Source organism: Ursus arctos, unplaced genomic scaffold, assembly GCF_023065955.2.
Source record: "Ursus arctos isolate Adak ecotype North America unplaced genomic scaffold, UrsArc2.0 scaffold_3, whole genome shotgun sequence".
NCBI lineage: Eukaryota > Metazoa > Chordata > Mammalia > Carnivora > Ursidae > Ursus > Ursus arctos.
This window is the reverse complement of record NW_026622985.1, coordinates 100,937,738-100,955,037: the sequence shown is the minus strand read 5'-3', so window position 1 is coordinate 100,955,037 and position 17,300 is coordinate 100,937,738. Positions and strand designations below refer to the sequence as shown.

General features: G+C 42.0%; 1 protein-coding gene across 2 annotated transcripts in view; it reads right to left on the bottom strand.

Annotated features, from left to right (window-relative positions):
- Positions 1 to 17,300, bottom strand: part of UBE3C (ubiquitin protein ligase E3C) — a 117,441-nt gene that overhangs the window by 61,320 nt on the left and 38,821 nt on the right. For both annotated transcript variants that reach the window (XM_026479227.4, XM_048212792.2), the window contains exons 10-13: positions 14,912 to 15,099; positions 6,862 to 6,948; positions 2,431 to 2,588; positions 2,048 to 2,280 (exon numbers count right to left, since the gene is read on the bottom strand). In XM_026479227.4, the coding sequence (XP_026335012.1) occupies positions 2,048 to 2,280; positions 2,431 to 2,588; positions 6,862 to 6,948; positions 14,912 to 15,099 (666 nt within the window). The remainder of the gene's footprint in view (positions 1 to 2,047; positions 2,281 to 2,430; positions 2,589 to 6,861; positions 6,949 to 14,911; positions 15,100 to 17,300) is intronic.

The window sequence follows — 17,300 nt, the reverse complement described above, 5'->3', positions numbered from 1 at the left end:
CAGCAGCTGAGTTCAAGGGCCCGTTCTATCCCCCGAAGCTGTGTGACCTCATCTGTAAAGTACGGTAGTAACAGCACGTTCCTGGCAGAATTACCGTGTTCCATGAATCAGGATACGTAAAGCTCTTACAATACTGTCTGGGACACAGTAAGCACTGAGGGGGATTCTTTTTATCTCGTATTAAAGATAGTTTTTTCCTTAAAGAAAAGCTAGTAGCAGCTGAACCCTTCTCTACAATGCAAAGACTATGCCTTTTCATTATTTTTAGGGCTCAGCTTACCAGCAGGTAGCATGAAAAAAGTTTGGGTTTTTTTACCCCCCAAAGAACAGGAATCCTGTTCAAAAAATTGTCTTCAAACAATTCTATCCCAAACTCAGAAGGTCTTTGTAACAACTCAATTTCAAACCTAAAACAAGCCCATACCAAAAAGGTGGACCTTCTCCTTAATTCCTAAAACCTTCAACCCTTAAACAAGTGGTAATGAGTCATTCTGAGGCATAAGAAAAAGTTCACTACCAAATTCTCATTTAATGCTTAAGCAAAATAAAATAGGGCCAGGCGAAACTCTCTTCTACAGCATTATTAAATCCTGAGATTTCTAGGTCCTAAAGACAAGCCTGTCATATGGAAATTATGGAAGGCTCAAGAGGTGCTATAAAGTAATGAGATTATCTGACACTGAACACGAAACCTGATACCCTACATCACGGAAAGCTTTATTAACAGAGATCCCAGAGTTTAATTAAATACTTGAAGAAAAACACATATGCTACAATAATTCACATATCTAGTCAAGTTTCCCAAAGAATTATATGTTTGAAATAGGTTAGATAGCTTATTTTTAACTTAGAAAAGTTGCAAAGTTGTCAATCTTTAAGAATGGATATATTAAGGGTTCAACGTGTGCCCTTTAAAGTTTACCCGGGAATACAGAGATAGGTAATTAAAATAAATTGTGCAAACATATATTACATCAATCTGCACAAATTATAAATTCAATGATGCATTAGTACTGTGTTCAGTGCAATCAAAACATTATCAGTTACTCTCGCGGTACTAATGCTCATGCTCGTAAGTGAAATGTGTTGTAAAATCAGGGAGAATGGGCTGGATAGAGACTATCGTGCACTCGTCGGATGAATAAGCAGTCCTTAATTAGCCCATCAGGTTAAGTGCAAGCATTAATGGGCCTTTCCTAAAGTCTAGCTTGACATCTTTCTCCAAACATGGCCAAGAAGAAAGTTCCATTAGCAATATTAATACAAGCTTAGTTGATCATTTTCATTCAATTAACTTCTTTCAATTAAATAGATAGCTTGACAAAAGCAGTGATAAAAGACCTGAAGGGACAGCTGATGACTCGAACTGCACATTAGTGTGCGAGGGGTCGCGGGTATTAAACGGACTGTAAATCCAGCATTCAATTTGGAAAATGCACTTCTTCTGCTCTCACTCCTTTAATGAGCGATTTTAGCTGACTAGATGTGTTTGCTGCAGAAATTTCATGGCAAGTCAAGCACCCTTTTTCTTTTCTTTTTTTCTACCCCACAGTTATATTCTCAGCGGTGGTGACTTCCTGCCAGCGCTCCAGCCACAGTAACTCACAACTTCTCTTTCTGCATGGTTAAAAATGAAGATATTTTAAAATAATTTACATGCAACTTGCATTAATGACCTTATCCCCCACCTTTGTTAATCAATTTCTGAAAAGATTAAAAAAACAAAATCTGTAAGAGATCGTTCAGTGAAAACTGAAAATATTTTAAAATTTTATTTATAATTCATCTTGTCACTCAAAGTACTTAGAGCAACTTATAAAAGATGCACGTAACAATGTAAAAACAAGGGTTTCAAAGAAGGCAAAAAAGTAAAATGAAAACGAACTTTTCTTCATTTAAAAAAGTTTTGCAAAGTAAAAACTACGCCTAAAACAAACCTGTACTTCTATTCGTAAGAAAAGAGTCAGTCAAGTCAGAACACATTTGTACATTATTTGACGTCAGTAACACACATACACAAAAACAAAAAACCCCATCTCCTCTGTACCTTAAATAACTGAATCCATCGTTTCTGTTCCATCTGTATACACTGTTGCATTTCAGAATTAGTCGTAACTCCAATACTTTGAAATGCTGTAATATATTCTTCTCGAACTTCTGGTTTTGTTTCTGGATAAGCCAACTTGATGATCCCTAGGCAGGCGTCTCGAAGGCAGCGAGACAACATTATCAGCTCTTCTAGAGTAAAAGGCATCATTGATGATTGTCTTTGACCTACAACTGGAAAACATGATCCAATATTCTATCACACTTGGTTTTTCTTCATTTCTTAACACAGTGAAAGACTTAAGAGGCTTAAAACTTCTCTATCATCTATGAAAACGGATAGGCCATGAAACCAGCAAAACACAGATTCCTCAAAACTCTTACCTTCTATGGGATCTCCAAAGAATTCATTGTCATGGATGGAAATCAGCGAGTGGCTGAACAGAGAGCTGAACAGGTAGAAGAGAGGGATGATGCGGCTGGAGTCTTCCAAAGACATGGGGGAGCCCCTAGAGATCACCTGGAGCAGTGGCACCATAGACCTTGAAACGGCAGAGAAAAGTGATTTTAAGGTCAGTTTTAATCTGGGAATGAGTTAAGACGTGACACCAGACAATCATCATCAGGGAAAATAACATTCATGTTAGCAATTAAACTACTCTAAGGGAAAGGAAGATCATTCTAACAGTATGGGTTGGTAAACAGCTCCAATTAGGAAGCAGGACACCCAGCCACCACTCCTCACTAGCGTTCGCGCTCCCACGATCAACCGGATGAAGGCAGTCACTGCGCGTGCGCCAGTGGCCCCCAGACAGAGGGTTACAGGAAGTAATGCCACTACTTTTAGGTTGAAAACTGTCCCCCCCCCCCCCACCTAACATATTTAACAAAGTATCACGCTGGTCTCATGAAAAATCTATCCAACTACTTACTCAGGAACATTCAAAACTGCTGCGTGTTGAACCTTGATAAAACCTTCAGGAATAAAGTCTCCCCTCTTGTACCCTGGGCCTGGTTTCTACTAGCCACGTTTATTTACCAGCTCCTGTTACTGCTTCTGCCAGGAGTCCTGACACATCCTAAAGCAGCTCTAAAGGAAGGTGATCTTTAGAGAGCCCTGTCGTCTCTCTCACGTGTGAAGAGCCGTGAGCTATTAAATTTACTTCTCCCACTCGGCATCTGTTCTCTTTCTCCCTTGGTTCACTGTGGCTCCTTGTCTTGTTGTGCATTCGGTGACCAGAGGTTCCCTTGTGGGCTCTTCCCAGTCTATGAAGCCCCATGGTCCCCTACAGCACTCCTATCAGTCCTGAGCTAGCCGATGTTGTGGGCGAGATCACTCTGATCTTCATACCTGGAATACCCATTTCTACAACACCACAGATACATACTAGATGCAGACAACCAAGGATCCACAAATTACCAACTGGTTGCCCACCACAGCCAAAAGTTATGTGAGAGAGTAAGGCAGAAGATAAGAACAGGCAAATGTCCTTCTACTCCTGGTGGGGCTATGGTGAGCTGGGCGGAGCCACCTGGAGCTTTAGATCTCCGTGGGGCCCACTGCAGGGGCGAGCACTGCCACCAACAGGGCTGTGAGGACCAGGACCCAGATGTGCAGCCTGAACTCCGCTGTCAAGGAGAAGCCATCTTCGTACGTATCCGGGTCCTGAACGTGCCCTTACTGCTGGTGCAGCCCCAGCGCTCAGAGCTAGCTGAGAGGAGCAAAATAAAAACGCAGTGAGGACATATAAAAAGGGACAGAGTACAACTGTCCTACCTCACAGCCAAAGCCAGCATGAAAGAAAAAGGCTCTTGATGTTAGGATAAAAGAGGCATGGAGGCTCCCTTTGAACTGGCGAGTCTTGGGAGGGCAGGAGCCCTTCTCCGCCTCCTGAGTTACTCCACACCAAGCCTAGTACCAGGCCGTTCACACAGTAAAACTGTGTTGACATACAGAAGAAAAACAGTTTGTCACATGTTTCACTGGTATCATAAAAATGGTTTGTGTCTCTTGGTTCCCTCGCAGAACCACACAAACAACCGAGGACAGTGATGAGCGAAGGCTATTCAGGAGGATGCGGTACAGGTCGAGTTACCGGCCGCCAGGTGGAGAAGGTAATCCTGGACCTGGAAGAGTGACATGCCAGCCCCCAGCGGTCCCCCGTCACCAGTCCTGGCACTCAACCATCACCAGCAGTTTAGCACACACGTGTCAGTGTGTGCAACGCTCTCACACTGGGGTTCCCTACGACACGATGAGGGCAATTATTCAACATTAGCTTATTTTTTCTCCTTAACCCCCATAAGGCAAACAAAAGGAATGAATCATTTTCATTTAAATGACTGAATATGTGGTTGGCAAGGAGGGTCAGATGTGTGCCGTGGTCCCCTGCAGCAGAGACAGAAAGGACGCACGTGTGTCTGGATTCTCTGCTGGCCACTCTTTCTGCCATAAACACTGACTCCAACGTTCCTCTGAAAACAGGTCAGTCTCAAAGACTGATGAGCAAATACAAAATTGGTAATTGACTGTAATGGAAAAGACACTGATTCGGAACTCGGAGAGCAGGCTGGCACGTGAGCATCCCTGAGACCACAGGTAAACTCCTCGCCTCCGGACACAGCCTCTGCAGCATGGCTCCCATGCTGCGTTTGTGGCAACCACATCCCTTTCCACGAGAGTTTCTCTTCTACAAAAGTCGCTACTGAACGATTTCTTGCCGAGAAAGAATTTTAAGACTACTACTTAGACTACCGTAAGTACTACTTACTGCTGGTGTCAGCGTGACAAGAAACGGGCAGTTCACAGTCAAGACAGTCCGCACCGAGTGAAAGACAAGAAGGCCCATGCCAGCTCGCGCGAGGCTCTGGAAGCAGGGTGTCCAGCAGCAAAGACGAGCCAGCAGTCCACGTGGACTGCTCCTGCACCTTCAGCCGCACCTCAGTCACCCCGGAGCCTGGGAGGTCACAACCCCGGGCTTTTAAACCCAGGCCACCAGCACGTCTCAGGGGGTCAACAAGGAAATGCACATTTTCTCATGCTCCTGTGATGACCGTTACGCTCGCCACAACTGACAAGTCCCAGCGTTAAGTCTTGTTATGAAACTATTTCCAAATTAACTCAATGCCAGTTTCAGAAAAATCAGCATTTCAATTTTAAATCTTATTCCAATAGTAAACTCAAGAAACTTACATTGTATTAATACAACCCTAATATATATCCCATCATAAGTTTCTTGAGGGACTCTAATTAAACAAATGAAACCCAAATTCTCAAATTGGTTTTTAAGAAATAAAGAGTTTAAAAAATTTTGTGTAACTTTACAAACTTATAAAGTAATACTGAGAGTTTAAGTAGTAATACCTCATTTTTCTTTCACACACCATGACTCCATTTCCTTACCACGAGACAAACGCCATAAACAAACAGGCAACCATCAGGCACAGCCATGGCAGGGTGTCTGCTGCTAAGCTGAAACACTCTGAGGCCAACGGTAATTTCCTGTCCCAACGATCCCTCATTTTTCTCGCTAAGCACACCTGTCACAGGCCAAGGCTGGCATAGTCATAAGTGGCTGAAAGGCACCAGAAAAACAAACAAAACATACACAAAAACCTTACATTTTAATTTGAAAACGTAAGGATGTGAAAGAATTTTTCTGGACATTAGGGCACTGTAGGTCTCTCTCCAATCCCTGCCGCCTCTCCCTGCTCAGTTCACCCCTGTGAGGGTCAGCAGCCGCCGTGGCATCATCACTCACTTCGGAGGCGTGGACATTACATGAAGAAAACCAAGCAGGTCGCTCTAAGCGATGCCCCTAACAAACCGACACTCCCTGTTACTGTAAGACGAGTCTGTGCAGATGACCCAAATGCCGGCCCCCGCCACACAGGAGCGGCCGTGAGACAAAGGCCCGCAGTGTGAGCGTCCTTTCTGCACGCCACCATCTGACATGCCACAGACCCCACCAGCGTGTGCTCACAGTCCGCACACACCCCCCCCCCACGCACCAGAAATTCTTTCAACCGCCTATCAAGAAAGAAAGAGAGGGAGGGACGGAGTGGGAAGAGGGAGGGAGGAGAGGGGGAGACCGAGAAAAAGACAGAAGGACACTCCCTTCCAACTCTTGCCCTAAAACTGAGAGGTGTCTTTCCTTCATTGGACACTCTGCAGTCCGCTGTAATAACTACTACAGTTAGTTGTATTTCGGAAGTTTAGTCTCTGGTTACCTGAGTCACATGCTCATCTTTTCCTATCACAGCAGAGACGAGGAACCTTGGACTCCTGACAGAGGAGAGAGTCAAGGAGGCACTAGGCTAGGTCAGCTCACCACAAAGGCCGTTTGAATATTAAATTCTATGTTTAGTATTCATTCAATTAAAATATGTATATTAAAGATTCCAGACTTCAAGTCACATAATGGTTCAAATAAAAAAAATCAAATTACGTGAATAAAACGTTTCAAAAACCAACTTCTACAATATTTTATATGTTTTAATATCTGTAATGGGGTTAAATTTTCTTTAACTCCGTGTTTTCACTATCAAAAACGTAGGAAAGTCATATGGTTTTAAAAAAACGAATAGGATATTAAAAACAAATTTCCTCCCAGAGAAAGCCATATTCTTAATGTATACAGGAAAACAACTGTAAAATTAGGCATTAATTTCTTCTTTATATGAAATTGAGAGCATCTAGAATTTTTCCTACATAAAGTGTAAGTAGTACTTTAAAATATTGTCTTCGGATATTTTTAATTAGGTTGTCACTTTCCATGTACATAAGCTCAATCTGTAAGTCTATGTGATACATACCCCGTGGTCATCCGTGTTGTCATAGAAGAGATGAGGAACCAAAGATGTCTCAGAAACCTGGCATTAAAGGCTAAACTGTAGAGAAGCCTAAAAAGGGAATGGGGGAAAAAATAAGTGAGAATAAGCAGATATTCATTCAACATATTTCTTCAAAATTCAAGAAAGCTATAAACTGAAGGTAGTATACAATCCAGAAAACGTCTGTATTAACTCCACAAACAGCATGCTTCCTGCACCAGCCTGCTTGCTGGGGTAAGTGGGAAACATTCCTGCACCGTGAGCACCGGAAGGCATCAGGCCACGTGCGCGGTTCTAGAGCTCGACAGTCCTGAGCTGGGGCCGCGAGGTCCACCCCAAGAGAAAGAGACGAGCTGCTCTAAAGCGCGAGCTGAGTTTGTTCACCTTCTGGGTACGTATTATATTAATATGCTATAATATTATGTGGTACTAGTATTATTACTAATCATACATTTAAAAATTTTTAAATACTTAATTTTAAGTCACCATTCTTGAAACAGATAAAAATGTGTTTTTTAATGTTTAGCATCTCAAACAGAATTCAGATCTAAAAGTATATTTTAAAGGTTTTTAAAAACCCTCCTGTATAATATCAATTTGATTAAAAAGACTAAAACTCTGTGTGGATAAAGGGTAGAAGTTTAGGGGCGTCTGGGGGGTGCGGTCAGCTGAGCTCCCAACTCTTGGTTCCAGCTCGGGTCATGGTCTCAGGCTCCGTGCTCAGTGTGAATCTGCTTGAGATGCTCTCTGCCCTCCCCCCTGTGCTCTGCCTCGCTCTCTCAAATTAAATAAATAAATCTTTAAAAAAGAAGGGTAGAAGTTTAACTTTAACTCTGTGTGGTATACTGCATTTTTGTAATAGGATATACTTTTCATCACAGTGTTATCATCAGAACAAAAACCTGCATAAAACATTTTTATAAGTGTACAAGTCAAAAATTAAACTTCAAACTTATGAGACTAAACCACAGTAAAAAAGGTTTAGGATAGTAGGAAAACATGAGTGCAACCAGAGGGTGTGTTAGGAATGATCCGGAATGAAAACGTGCGGATAAAATCTGCAAATCACTTGGTCTCATATACTTTCTGTGGGATGCCGGAGCGAACACCGAATCGCTGATCTTCACGGTGGAAGAGAGTTCAGAGTCTGGCTCCTACCCCCAAGGTGCAAAGCCGGCCTGCGGCGAGAAGCAGCACGGGCTCCTGAGTCCCAGGCGGTTCTTCTGTCTCCTCAGTGGTGTGGCCACAGGCCCCTGAGGCCACACTTCTCTGCCTAAGAAACAGCCATCAACGGCCGGACGGTCCCAGTAAAAACACCCCACAGTGTGCACCCGCAGCTCTCCACACACGTAATTGTCATAGCTACTGTAACTCTTACGGATAATGGAATGTATAGGATCCGTAACAGACTACATTTTACGAGGAGTGAATTAATTTAAATGAACAGTTTAGACAGGAAGTCACTTATCAACACAAGTATCTCAAAACTGATTATTCAAGTCTTTTTCTGCATTCAATCCAGAATATCAGATACCTTCTTCAGTATTGGCATTTTCTGAGTACACAACAGGGATTATGGAGGACTGGTTTTAAAAAATCCAATCTCATTTTAGGGTGGTGCATTCTGAGATGTCCAAATGGTCATAAAAGCACAGTCATTTACAAACAAGAGACAGCAGGAAAGAGTGTGTGGAGTTGACTGGGAATCCTGAAACCCTGGCCATGAAGAGTCTCTTACATCACTCCGTCCCCCAGCTCTGCAATGCCACGGAGGCCACAAGCAGTCTGTGCTCCTCAGGACACGAAGGGGCTGTAGCTCAGACACATGATGATTCAAGGAGTGGGTTAGGTCTGTCATGGGTTGTGCTGGCACAAAGTAGGAACAACACGACCCTCATTCATAAGAAAGCTCAACCGGGTGAGTCTCAAAAGTAGTTAGAGAAATGTAAACCCCATGCTCTCCAACACGCTGAATCCCTGTCATTAATGTCTAGGAAATTCCCACCTAAACTTTCCACTTCCCAAAACAAAAGGATGCCCCTGTTGCACACTTGAGCTGTACTGGAAGACAGGACTGTGTGCCCATCTCTGAGATACTTAGAATGCTGGCCACACACCTAACACGCAGAGAGGGTTAAATCTGACTTTCCTGCCTTTATAGACCTTTATGTACTATGAAGGATGTCCAAACAACCACAGGTAAAACAGAGAGAGGAAAGCTATGAAAAACACAAAAGAATTCTAGAAGATAATATTTGCTTGCCTTATTTCTCTTCAATCAAGAAACTTGAGTTCTTTAAAAAAAATGAATTATCTAGTGTAATTTTACTGATAGAAACAAGATTCCTTAAAATTGTGTTACATATAAATACTAAAACTTAGCACTTAAAAAATCTGAGAAAGTACATATTTTCGATGTGTGTCTCCTTTGCTCTTTTTTCTTAAGAGCAACACAACGATATGATCTAAGAGCGTCAGCAACATTTCATCCCATCTTCCCAGAAATAACCAGACTTAATGCCCAGAAATAAATCCCCCAGATACTATGTGGACACAAACAGAAATGGGTTCTCCCAGTATACTCTCTTACAACACAGCTTTCCCCTTAAGGTTATAATTACCCTCTTTCCGTATATGTGTGTGTGTGTGTGTTTATTTCCGAAACACCATTTCAATGGTTACATATTTCAAAAGTCGTATTTCAAGTTAACTTTGAAACAATTGTATTTCCTAAATTAATCATTCAATAGGCAAAAATAACACAAATTATTAAACATTTTTATAAACTACTGAAGGTTATTTAGTTTGGAGCTTTCTTGCTAAAAGGTAAAGGAGTAACTGTTCTTTATGTATACTGGGATAGGTTATTCAGCTGAGATAACGCTGTGAGTTACTTAGTAAAGGGCAACGTTTTCGACTCGAGTCATAAATTCAGGCCAGCTGTCCGCAGGAACTATCAAAGTCACTAACGGGAACACAGCGGAGGATACAGCGCACATGCAGGCAGGAGAGGCGTTCCAGACACCGTGAAGGCGTCCCAGGTAAAGGAAACGCGACAGGTCAGCCACCCAAAGACCATGCTTCCCTGTAGCACAGAGCACAGACCTGATACTCTGTGTTCTCCTGCCCAAAGAATCACTTGTCTGACAAGAGCACTCTTAGAATACACACACACATCTCTCAGGTAAGATTAAAAATACATTCTAAATTTCCTTTATTAGTACAAAAAATTTAAGACGTATTTCAGTTTGAGGCAACTTGTCAAAGAATTTCTCTTCACAAACACACTGAGAACTAAGAGAAGGTCCAGACACACAGCTCTGTCCGGTCAACGATCTAGCACGAAAACCACAACCAGATTACACAGATAGTTCACCTCCTCCAGACGACTGCTTTTATTTAAAACTGAACTTTCCCTCATACTACAGTTTCACTCAAATGGGGAAAGCAGCATTCATTCCGTTGGATGCTTTCCTTACTTTCTTACTACCACTCTTAAAAGTACACGTAAGGTCAATGTAGGCAGCATACGTGCTTCTTCCAAGTTTACTTGTGTCACTCATAAATGTTTAGAAAATTCTTCGAAGTTTCAAAACTCACTTATTGCTAAGTTTGACCAAATCAAGACCACTTATTAATTTGATGTGTCTAACAATGATTATCAATTAGTTTATAATCTATATATGACTTCAAAATAGATTAAATAATAAAATCATTATGTATTCAAATGTTTAAAAGCTCAAAATCTTATTTGGCCTCTATCATAGAACATTCTAACATGAATCAAAAGCAAATTAAATGTATCAAATGTACTGAAAATATCATTGATAATAAAACAAGCATGAAATCACGGGTAAAAAGTAAATTTCTCTCTGTAGGTATCCAGCCTCAATATTTTCAAAAGAAATTATAAAAATTTGTTTACAAACACATGAGCAGTATAATCTGCAATACAAAACACAACACGAATCTGTGTTTTCCCCAGTGAAGTCACGTGCGTACTCACGCTGCCTCAAATTATTAGACGTGACCTTGTGAACCAGACCTAAAGAGTGTCCATTACCATGCGCACTTGACAGCGCTCAGAGAACAGGACAGCAGCCACGTGCTGCCAGGCACGTGATTCTCTGAACCACGATTCACAACACAAAATACAATTAAGCTGGCTCATTCTATTAGTTTTTGGTAGAAAAATGAAGCACATGTTGCAATAAAACTGTCTGTGAGGCCTTGTGATTGGATGTATTTTCAAGAAAACCACAGGCAAATTATAATACCAATCTCTGTGATCCCTAAAACACTACCTTTTAAAATTCCATTTCAAAGGTTTTAGAAGTCCATGCAACAGAAGAGCTGAGCACCAAGAACAAGTCCGTCCAGCACCCGGACCGTAAGCCCCACTCCTGACATTAGCACTAACAGGAAGTACCTGCCATAGAATGAAAATGTCACTACAAGTTGGAATTACAGGTGAAATCTCAGTGTGCAACTCGGGAAGGCCTCTGACAGATGATAACCTAGCATGAATCTAACAGACAAATAAGCCAAGAAAGATAAGACAAGGTGGGAAGATGCATTTTGGACAGGGTCTAGCAGAGGCCAAAGGGGACAGGCCTGAAACACAGGGGAGGCAGAAAGCCAGTGTGAGCACAGTTGGGGCAGAGAGGTAACCAAACACTTGATAAATGAAGGATACAGAACAAATCAATAAACTACAAAACATGAATTTTTTCCTGAAAGCAAAGGGGATGCACTGGCAGATATCTGAGTAGGAGAGTAACAGGGATACGTGTCTGGCAAAATTAGAGCATAAGAACATAGCACTCACATATCACAGTGACTGAACGCATGTGGTAATCACCAAGAAAGGAACGAATCTAAGCCTGAACTCTACAGCCACTCCGTCCAACAGAACTTTCTGTGATGCTGGGAATGGTCTACGCTGTGCCATCTAATATGGCGGCCACCGGCCAGCCACACGTGACCACTATGCACTTGAAATGTGGCAAGGTGCGTGGCCAAAAAACTAGGTTTGTACTTTCGTTTAATTGTAATTAACTTAAAGTGAAGTAGCCACATTTCACTAGGGGTTCCCCCAGCGTAACCCCCAGGTTTTGGGGAAAGATGCTGAACTCAATCTCAGGCAGTATGTAAGGGGTCGGGGGATAGCCCCTGTTAAGCAGCTGAACAGGAGTCTAGAGATCCAGAAAGTGGTTGAAGCCACTTCTATCACCCAGAGAATCAACTGAGCAGAAAAAAACAAAGAAACTGAAGGGAAAAGACGTCAAGGAAGTTGAGGCAACACTGAAACACAGAGACAAAGAGGAGCTCATGGAGGAAACAGAAAGAGAAGCCCAAAGCAAAGGGAAATTCATGAGAACCGCGTCTGCAAAGGTAACAGGTGAAAGAGGTTTGCGAAGAGGAAGGCCACGGAGGGCCAGGCTTGCTGGCGGGCCTGTGGGGTGCCCCCGGCCCGGCAGAGCAGGGTGAGACGTGACCAGAGGCAGGGGAAACGGAAGGGCACAGTCCTCAGCTCTACGTGTAACACTTCTGAACAGCACAAACCCATCCAATGACACACTAACCTACTATCTGCCAACTTGGATTCTAAGTCAGCCAGGGTTAAAGCTCAGCACTCGCTGGACACTGGCCGCCCTCACGTGTCCGTGTAAGTGCCCACCTTTCTGGATTTAGTTCTGTGGATACTGGGACACGACCTTCTTGTTCTTCCTCTCACAATACAACCATGTAGCATTTATTCATAGCAAAAATAGTGAATATGTTTCTGTAAGGAAAAAATAAATGTATATCCAAATATTTATTCAGAGTCCCAAGTCTAATGGCAAGATTTACAAATTTTCTCTGATAAAAGGAGCTGGCAACTCATTTATTACTTATTTTTTTCCAATTTAAGTACTTCACATGATCTGAAACTCAAAACCATATCAAAAAACATACACTGAAGGGCTCCTGGGTGGCTCAGCCAGTTGAGCATCTGACTTCAGCTCTGGTCACCATCGCGGAGTCTTGGGATCAAGTGCTCCTCAGGGGGTCTGCTTCTCCCTTTGCCCCTCCCCTCACTCATGCTTTCTCTCTCAAATAAATAAAAATCATTAAAAAAAATACAGTGAGAAGTCCACACTCTCCTCCACTCTTGACCTCCCCAGCACAGCCAGACATGTGAATAATCAGTTCTATGAATTTCCTGTGTACGTGTCCAAGACTTTTTATGGAAATACAAACATACATTCCTACTTTTTCCACCATTCTGACACAAAAGTAGGTTATTATTCACATTGTACTAAAGCTTCCTTTTTTCACTTAAACGTGTATCTCGGAAATCTTTCCATATCAATGTAAAAAGGGTCTCCATGTTCCTTTATACATCCTGACAATGTTAAAGAGAAATTAAAAGTGCAGAGGTGCCTGGGTGGCTCAGTCGGTTGAGCGCCTGACTCGTGATTTGGGCTCAGGTCATGATCTCAGGGTCCTGGGATTGAGCCCAGTCAAGCCATGCTCTGTGCTCCGTGTCCCCCACTAAAATAAATGAATCTTAAGGAAAAAAAAAAAAAAAAAGGAAAAAGAAGAAGAAATTGCAAATTTCTTCTATTTCAACAAAATTGCAAATCCCAACCATGAAAGTAAGAGGGAGTTGTATGAGCCCAGGGGCGCTGACAGGGAGTCCTCAGCCCTAGAATTTATTAATCATCTTTTAAATACCTTGAAACAAACAAACTTGAAAGCAGTGAAAATCTACCACAGTGGAAGTAAGCCTACTTGCTTTTCTGAGCTATGAAAAACATTCTAGCTACTTAAACCCTAATAGATTTAAGCCATAAATAAAATTCCTAGAGTAGTTTCTTAGAGGAAGTAGGTGCAGTACTCATAAAATCAAGGTTCCATATAAAGCTCCTTTACCCATTAAACACCTTTTGGAAACAGTTCACCAGTGAACCTCAGACCAGGGCAGTGACGCATTTAACTCCAGGAATTACTATCCGAAGTGATGGACTTTGTGCTACAATAAAGGCAAGTGTCCTCCCTGAGCCGCGATGATCCTGAGATCTCACATCCTGCCCGAATGCAATTAGCCAACAGAGAGCTAATTACCTAATCGAGGGGTCCCAGTCTCACTGACATCTTACTTCCTCCAACAGCAATAAACACCAGGGCGCTAAGACGGGACCTCATTAGTGGCTGTGTGAGTGTTTACAAGGGGGTTTCGGCTAGGGGTGTGCTCTCTGCATACAGTTCGTTTCAAAGAATGCTTTCCTAACCAAACCAACAGCTCTTTTCATGTTCTAGGACAGCATTTTATAAAAACAGAAGAGGATTCTTTAGGGACATAAACCATCCGACACAACACACGACCTACATTATCAAGAGACAGCACCTTTCGGCAGGTTGCCTACGTAACGTCAGCCCCTTTGTTCCTCCCAGAACCACTACTATCTTTGCGCTGTACTCTGTTAAATATTTCTCAAATTCTCAAGAAACCAGTGAACTATTACTCAAACTAGAGAGGAAAAATAGTTTAGCATTACAGTCACACTTACTTACCTCAGTACAAATAAGCCACATTCTAACTCGTATGTTTTGTTTTGTCCCTTTCAAAGTTTATTTCAAAGTTGTGAAAAGCAAAAATTTCAGAGTGCCAGAGTAAACCGTCGAGGGCGATCTGATAAAAAGAGTGCTGTGGGAAAGCCTCAAAGATATGTAACACATCGGTTCTATAACACAGGCATGAGTCCAATGTTTAAAAAGGTGGCTAGGACTAAACTCCACTCTCATTTCCAAGATACTCTAAAAAAATGAGTTTATTTCACTTGATACATGACAGGCCAGGAAAATGGATTCAAACAGTATCGGTCAGTTTAGGAAAGAAAAAGCAACTTTTATTCTCCATGAAATGCTTGAACAGCTGAACCCTCCATCATACACATTCTATCAGAAAACAGCAGGTGAAACCGGTCCCAAGGAAGGCCGAAACGAAGCACGGGGGGAAGGCTCACGCAGCGCCCACGACACTTGCCTGACTTTGGGCACCACCATCCGGTGCTGCACCATAAGCGTGTGGCCGATGGCTGCCATCAGAGTGAAGGCCTCCTCGCTGGCGGAGTCCCTCCACACCAGGTTCAGCAGGGCATTGGTCTGCTGCTTCGTGTCCAGCTTCTTCAGACACTCCTCTGTGATGTACGGGACCGACAGTCTACCATCCTCCTAAAACACAACAGATGCGCTGCCCTGAGTGAACGACGTTTTATTAGGAATGACCCTCTACGCTACACGCACGAAATCTGATTTTGCTTCAAGTGAAAATACAAGATAGGCATTATCTAAAAGTTACCCACATTACAATGGACAAATCAGTATCTCTCCAAATGCATCCATTAAAGTCATAGGAAATTCTCTAGAGTTCTACAGTCACTATCTCTATTAGGCACCAATTTTATCCAGCAGAAGACCACGGGAACTGTAAATACTCAGTTTTTGGCTACTGATATGACAATATTTCAGTATTGACATTGTAAGAAAAACTAATTTCATATTTTTAGATACCACTGTACTAAGCATACATGTGTAGGAATATATCATCATCTAGCAGAATTTCCATTTTAAATTATTTGGGAGATTACAGCTTAAGCAAAAATAGTCCTAATATTATATAATTTATTTTTTAAAAATCAAATGAGAGATATTTTATATCTTAATCTCTCTAAAGATCTGATTCACTGAATAAAACCTGAACGAAGACACTGTGCATTTACTTATTTGGGGTACTAACCAAAGATACATACTTTTTTCATATACGCACGTATATATCCAAGTACCTATAAATATGAATATCTAAACGCAACACTGGGTGCTGCTGACTGCACTGTTTGGAAACTTAAATGGATATAATTTATGTAATTTATAATAATCTACCAAATAAAACATTTCTTGAGATAAAAGCAGTAAATCCTGTCTGCCAAACTTGAACCTGTAAAGAGGATGCCCCTGATAGAAGGAGTTAGGAAAAGGCACAGTGGCACTAGTTTTGTAGTGTACGTACTTAAAGTAAAGTACACACCAACAATAGCTGATGATACAGAAACCTCGGAGCTGATAAACAGTGAAATCTGACTGGAAAAGCCGCAGTCGAACTAGACTCTACACAATCGCCACAGGAAGGAGAAGGCGGTACCTAAGCAGCCGTCAAGAGAGCCGGCCAGAAAGTGAGAGTCTGAGTCAGATCTGCCGAGCACCCGGCCTACAACTGGGTCACTGGTTCTGAACCCAAATGTGCACAGGAGGGGAGAGATAATAAATAATGCAAGGGAAAAATAGAAAAAAATGAAAAAGAGAATCAAAAGTACTAAGTCACATAATTCTAGTAACACAGACCTTGAAACCCTTGTATATTAAGGAAGAAAAATAAAGTGGACTAAAACTTCCCACAAATAAAAGTAACAAAATTAAGTTGTACTTTTTTTTTTTTGGAGTTCGTCAAAAAAAAAATTTAATGACTATGGGATGCCTAGCCCATGAAATGGCTCACACGTCAAAGCCTTACATTTAGAAACTTCAAAATAAAAGTTCTAAGCCATATTCATCTATAGTCTTATGGGCTTTTAAAAACATTTTTTGTAATTTAAATTCAATTTAGTTAACATACAGTGTATTATCTGTTTCAGGGGTACAGGTCTGTGGTTCATCAGTCTTATACAACACCCAGTGCTCATTCCATCACGTGCCCTCCTCAGTGCCCATCACCCAGTTACCCCACCCCCCACCTCCATCCCAACAGCAGCCCTCCGTTTGTTTCCTAGAGTTAAGAGTCTCTTGGGGCCCCTGGGTGGCTCAGTCGTTGAGCTTTTGCCTTCAGCTCAGGGCGTGATCCCGGAGTCCTGGCATCGAGCCCCGCATCAGGCTCGTCCGCTGGGAGCCTGCTTCTTCCTCTCCCACTCCCCCTGCTGGTGTTCCCTCTCTCACTAGCTGTCTCTCTCTCTCTGTCAAATAAATAAATAAAATCTTTAAAAAAAAAAAAAGAGTCTCTTATGTCATATGACTTCACTCATGTGGAATTTAAGAAACAAAACAGATGAACATAGGGGAAGGGAGAGGAAAAAAATAAAATAAGATAAACAGGGAGGGAGACGAGCTGCACTTTTTATATGTTGCAGAAGAGTAACCACAAGCAAGTGAGCCTGAGTGTTCTTCTCTGTTTCCTGCGTCTCATGTTCTGCTCTTGTGTTTGTGTCCACAGTGAGGACGGATTTCCTAGCATCTCTCCAGCAGACGCAACCCAGACCCTCGGCTTCACGTGCATACAAACTGTACTGTGTACAGTTTAATTTCACAGCTTCTCTAGAAGTAATTAAGCATTAAAGAAGTGTCTTCTAAAAACAAAAAAGTTTTATCTACATTCCATCTACAGA